The 6,512-nt window shown below is 54.7% G+C and overlaps 1 protein-coding gene across 1 annotated transcript in view; it reads left to right on the top strand.

Annotated features, from left to right (window-relative positions):
- Positions 1 to 1,398, top strand: part of ZBTB45 (zinc finger and BTB domain containing 45) — a 5,619-nt gene extending 4,221 nt beyond the window's left edge. Inside the window, exon 3 of the mRNA XM_080361676.1 lies at positions 963 to 1,398. Within this exon, the coding sequence (XP_080217802.1) occupies positions 963 to 1,318 (356 nt within the window). The 3' untranslated portion in view covers positions 1,319 to 1,398. The remainder of the gene's footprint in view (positions 1 to 962) is intronic.
- Positions 1,399 to 6,512: the final 5,114 nt, after the last annotated feature.

Here is a 6,512-nt window from a genome sequence, read left to right as displayed (position 1 = left end):
CATGTTGACCCGCGTTGACGCCTGTTGACCCATATTGACCCATGTTGATCCCTATTGACCCCTATTGACCCTGTTGACCCCTGTTGACGCCTGTTGACCCATGTTGACCCATGTTCACCCATGTTGACCCGTGTCGACCCATGTTGAACCCTGTTGACCCGTGTTCACCCATGTTGACCCGTGTTGACCCATGTTGAACCCTGTTGACCCGCATTGATGCCTGTTGACCCATATTCACCCATGTTGATCCCTGTTGACCCCTATTGACCCCGTTGACCCCTGTTGATGCCTGTTGACCCATGTTGACCCATGTTGATCCGTGTTGACCCGTGTTGACCCATGTTGAACCCTGTTGACCCGCATTGACGCCTGTTGACACATATTGACCCATGTTGATCCCTATTGACCCCTATTGACCCTGTTGACCCATGTTGACCCATGTTGACCCGTGTTGACCCATGTTGACCCGTGTTGACCCATGTTGAACCCTGTTGACCTGTGTTGATGCCTGTTGATCCATATTGACCCATATTGACCCCCGTTGACCCCTGTTGACCCCTGTTGACGCCTGTTGACCCATGTTGACCCGTGTTGACCCATGTTGAACCCTGTTGACCCACGTTGACGCTTGTTGACCCATATTGACCCATGTTGATCCCTATTGACCCTGTTGACCCCTGTTGACCCATGTTGACCCATGTTGACCCGTGTCGACCCATGTTGAAGCCTGTTGACCCGTGTTGACACCTGTTGACCCATATTGACCCATGCTGATCCCTATTGACCCCCATTGACCCTGTTGACCCCTGTTGACCAGTGTTGACTCATGTTGACCCGTGTTGACCCATGTCCATCCATGTTGACCCATCAACCCGTGTTGCTCCATGTTGACGTGTTTCAATCCCCATTGACCCACATTGACCCACATTGACCCGAGCTGACCCACATCTGTCTCTCCGCAGGCGAGAAGCCCCACCAATGCTCCATCTGCTGGCGCTCCTTCTCCCTCCGCGACTACCTCCTGAAGCACATGGTGACCCACACCGGCGTCCGCGCCTTCCAGTGCGGCGTCTGCTGCAAACGCTTCACCCAGAAGAGCTCCCTCAACGTCCACATGCGCACCCACCGCCCCGAGCGCTTCCAGTGCCGCCTCTGCACCAAGGGCTTCTCCCACCGCACCCTCCTGGAGCGCCACGCCGCCGCCACCCACCCCGCGCCGCCGCCGGGGCCACCGCCGGGGCCGCCACCACCTGAAGGCGGGTTGGCCCCATGGCCCGGCGCCGATGCCGCGGGTGCCGGCCCCGCTCACACAGCATAACAGGGTGATTTGGGGGTCCCCCGTGCCCATGGGTGACCCCCTCGTGGGGTGAAACATGGAGGACTTGGACACCACCCCGGCCATGGACAAGCGGAGCGACACGGGGTCCGTTCTGGGTGTTTCCTATGTAGTTTCTATCACAGGATCAGGATCGTTTTGGTTGGAGAGACCTTCAAGATCATTGAGTGCAACCATAACCCAAGCGTCCCCCTCAACCGCGGGGGCGGTTACGTCAACTTGGTGGCGTCGGAAGGTGGTGAAGATCAACACGTGGGTTTTGTGGACTGTTTTAGTGCTGTTGTTGCATATTTACCCCCCTCCTCGCTGCTTGGCCACGGGACATCTCACCCATTGAGCGGTGGGGTCAACCATGGGCATGTGGCCGCCATAGATGGGCTGTAGTAGCCATGGAGCATGTCATGGATCCTCCATGAGACCGGCTGTTGATGGAGGGTTGGAGGAACATGGAGGTGTCAGGGATGGACATGGTTGGGTTGGAGGAACGTGGATGCCTGGGTCCTCTATTTGGGTCCCTCCCGGATGCCTGGGTCCCCTAGTTGGGTCCCTCCCGGACGCCTGGGTCCCATATTTGGGTCCCTCCCGGATGCCTGGGTCCCATATTTGGGTCCCTCTCGGACGCCTGGGTCCCCTATTTGGGTCCCCCTGGACGCCTGGGTCCTCTATTTGGGTCCCTCCCGGATGCCTGGGTCCCCTATTTGGGTCCCTCTCGGACGCCTGGGTCCCCTATTTGGGTCCCCCTGGACGCCTGGGTCCTCTATTTGGGTCCCTCCCGGATGCCTGGGTCCCCTATTTGGGTCCCTCCCGGACGCCTGGGTCCCATATTTGGGTCCCTCCCGGATGCCTGGGTCCCATATTTGGGTCCCTCTCGGACGCCTGGGTCCCCTATTTGGGTCCCCCTGGACGCCTGGGTCCTCTATTTGGGTCCCTCCCGGATGCCTGGGTCCCCTATTTGGGTCACCCTGGACACCTGGGTCCTCTATTTGGGTCCCTCCCGGACACCTGGGTCCCCTATTTGGGTCCCCCTGGACACCTGGGTCCCATATTTGGGTCCTTCCCGGACACCTGGGTCCCCGAGTTGGGTCCCTCCCGGATGCCTGGGTCCCCTATTTGGGTCCCTCCCGGACGCCTAGGTCCCCTATTTGGGTCCCTCCCGGATGCCTGGGTCCCATATTTGGGTCCCTCCCGGACACCTGGGTCCCATATTTGGGTCCCCTATTTCCTCCCCCCCGGACACCTGGGTCCCTCCCGGATGCCTGGGTCCCCTATACGGGTCCTGTATTTGGGTTCCTCCCAGACGCCAGGGTCCCCATTTGGATCCCTCCCGGACGCCTGGGTCCCCCAGAACTCCTGGGTCCCCTGGAGGGGCAGGAGGGGAAGAGACACATTGAGACCCCCGTAAATTGGATCCAAAAAGTCTTTATTAATTAATTAATTAATTGGGGTGCGGTGACGGGGACACCCGGACGCCTGGGTCCCCCCAGACGCCTGGGTCCCCTGTGTCCCCTAGGGGAGCAGGGGGAGCCCCAGGATGGGGGGCAGCGCCAGGGACCCCCCCAGGATCGAGCCCACGGGGGGCACCAGGGACTGGGCAACACCGCGGATGGGGACGAGGGGACCTGGGGACACGGGGACGGCACCTCAGTGTCCCCAAGGTCCCCATGTCCCCGTGGCCCCTCCCCCCTGGGTCCCCACATGGCCCCCTTGGTCCCCAAATGGCCCATTGGCATCCATTGGCCCCACATCCCCAATGTGTCCCCCCCAAGTGTCCCCCACATACCCCTATACCCCCCTGTCCCCCTTTCCCCACATCCCCCTGTCCCCACATCCCCCTGTCCCCATATCCCCATATCCCCATATCCCCATGTCCCCATGTCCCCCTGTCCCCATATCCTCCTGTCCCAATATCCAAATGTCCCCATATCCCCATGTCCCCCTGTCCCCATATCCCCATGTCACCCCTGTCCCCCGTCCCCATGTCCCCCTGTCCCCATATCCTCCTGTCCCAATATCCAAATGTCCCCATATCCCCATGTCCCCCTGTCCCCATATCCCCATGTCACCCCTGTCCCCCGTCCCCATGTCCCCCTGTCCCCATATCCCCATGTCGCCCTGTCCCCATATCCCGATGTCCCCATATCCTCCTGTCCCCATATCCCCGATGTCCCCCTGTGTCCCCCAATGTCCCCATTGTCCCCATGTCCCCATATCCTGATGTCCCCGTACCCCCACGTCCCCATGTCCCCCCGTCCCCATATCCCCCCACATCCCCGATGTCCCCGTGTCCCCCAATGTCCCCATTGTCCCCATGTCCCCGTGTACCCCCTGTCCCCATATCCCCCCACATCCCCAATGTCCCCAATGTCCCCCATGTCCCCAATGTCCCCCATGTCCCGTGTCCCCTCACCCCTCAGCAGGTCCCGCTGCCGTCGTCGCGCTCCATCCTTGGGGACACACGTGTCCTGGGGACACCGGGGGGCTGGACGGGACACGGGGGGTGTCAGGGACATGGGGGACATGGGGGGGACCGAGGACAGCACGGGGACACCGAGGCCACCGGGGACATGTGGGGACATCAATGGGGACACCTCCCCTCAGGTGCCACAGGGATGGACACAGGTCACCAAGGGGGAGGGGCTGAGCCACAGCCGGACGCCTGGGTCCCTTTCTGGGGGTACCCCGACCCCTGGGTCCCTCCCAAACTCCTGGGTCCCTCCCGAACTCCTGGGACCCCTCCCGAACTCCTGGGTCCCCTCCCGAACTCCTGGGTCCACTCCCGAACTCCTGGGTCCACTCCCGAACTCCTGGGTATCCTCCCGAACTCCCGGGTCCCCTCCCGAACTCCTGGGTCCCCCAACGTGTCCCCAACTCACGGCTGTGGGTGGGGCTGTGGGCGAGGTCACATGACTCTGGAGGGGCCGTGGCCAAGCAGGATGGGGCTGTGGGGACAGCACGGGTGGGGACAGTTGGTTCTCCCATTGTCCCGTTGGGTTGTACCATCATCATTCTGTCCCTCCCGTTGTCCCTCGGTCCCTTATGTTGTACCACTGTCCGTCCCATCCATCCATCATCCATCCATCATCCATCATCATCCATCATCCATCACCCATCATCATCCATCATCATCCATCATCCATCATCATCCATCATCCATCATCCATCCATCATCCATCATCCATCCATCATGCATCATCATCCATCATCCATCATCATCCATCATCTATCATCATCCATCATCATCCATCATCATCCATCCATCATCCATCAACCATCCATCATCCATCATCCATCCATCATCATCCATCATCATCCATCATCATCCATCATCCATCATCATCCATCATCCATCATCATCCATCATCCATCATCCATCCATCATGCATCATCATCCATCATCCATCATCATCCATCATCTATCATCATCCATCATCATCCATCATCATCCATCCATCATCCATCAACCATCCATCATCCATCATCCATCCATCATCATCCATCATCATCCATCCATCATCCATCATCCATCATCATCCATCATCATCCATCAATCATCCATCATCATCCATCATCCATCATCATCCATCATCCATCATCATCCATCATCATCCATCCATCATCCATCATCCATCATCATCTATTCATCATCATCCATCATCCATCATCATCCATCATCATCCATCATCCATCATCCATAATCATCCATCATCCATCATCCATCATCCATCATCATCTATTCATCATCATCCATCATCCATCATCATCCATCATCATCCATCATCCATCATCCATCATCATCCATCATCCATCATCATCCATCATCATCCATCATCATCCATCATCATCCATCATCCATCATCATCCATCATCATCCATCATCATCTATTCATCATCATCCATCATCCATCATCCATCATCATCCATCATCCATCATCCATCATCATCCATCATCATCCACCATCCATCATCCATCATCCATCCATCATCATCCATCATCCATCCATCCATCATCATCCATCATCATCCATCCATCATCATCCATCATCCATCATCATCCATCATGATCCATCATCCATCATGATCCATCATCCATCATCATCCATCATCATCCATCATCATCCATCATCCATCATCCATCCATCATCCATCAACCATCATCATCCATCATCCATCATCATCCATCATCATCCATCATCATCATCCATCATCATCCATCATCCATCATCATCCATCATCATCCATCATCATCCATCATCATCCATCATCATCATCCATCATCATCCATCATCCATCATCATCCATCATCATCCATCATCCATCATCCATCCATCATCATCCATCATCCATCATCATCCATCCATCATCATCCATCATCATCCATCATCATCCATCATCATCCATCATCATCCATCATCCATCATCATCCATCATCATCCATCATCATCATTCATCATCATCCATCATCCATCATCATCTATTCATCATCATCCATCATCCATCATCATCCATCATCATCCATCATCATCCATCATCATCCATCATCATCCATCATCCATCATCATCCATCATCATCCATCATCATCATTCATCATCATCCATCATCCATCATCATCTATTCATCATCATCCATCATCCATCATCATCCATCATCATCCATCATCATCCATCATCATCATCCATCATCATCCATCATCCATCATCATCTATTCATCATCATCCATCATCATCCATCATCCATCATCCATCATCATCCATCATCATCCATCATCATCCATCATCATCCATCATCATCATCATCCATCATCCATCATCATCATCCATCATCATCCATCATCATCATCCATCATCATCCATCATCATCCATCATCATCCATCATCCATCCATCATCATCCATCATCCATCATCATCCATCATCATCCATCATCATCCATCATCTATCCATCATCATCCATCATCCATCCATCCATCATCATCCATCGTCATCCATCATCATCCATCCATCATTATCCATCATCCATCATCATCCATCATCATCATCCATCATCCATCATCATCCATCATCATCCATCATCCATCATCATCCATCATCATCCATCATCATCCATCATCCATCATCATCCATCATCATCTATTCATCATCATCCATTCATCATTATCCATCATCCATCATCATCCATC

The sequence above is a fragment of the Nesoenas mayeri genome, assembly GCF_963082525.1.
Source record: "Nesoenas mayeri genome assembly, chromosome: 36".
Classification (NCBI taxonomy): Eukaryota; Metazoa; Chordata; class Aves; order Columbiformes; family Columbidae; genus Nesoenas; species Nesoenas mayeri.
This window is presented reverse-complemented; position numbering and strand designations above follow the sequence as displayed.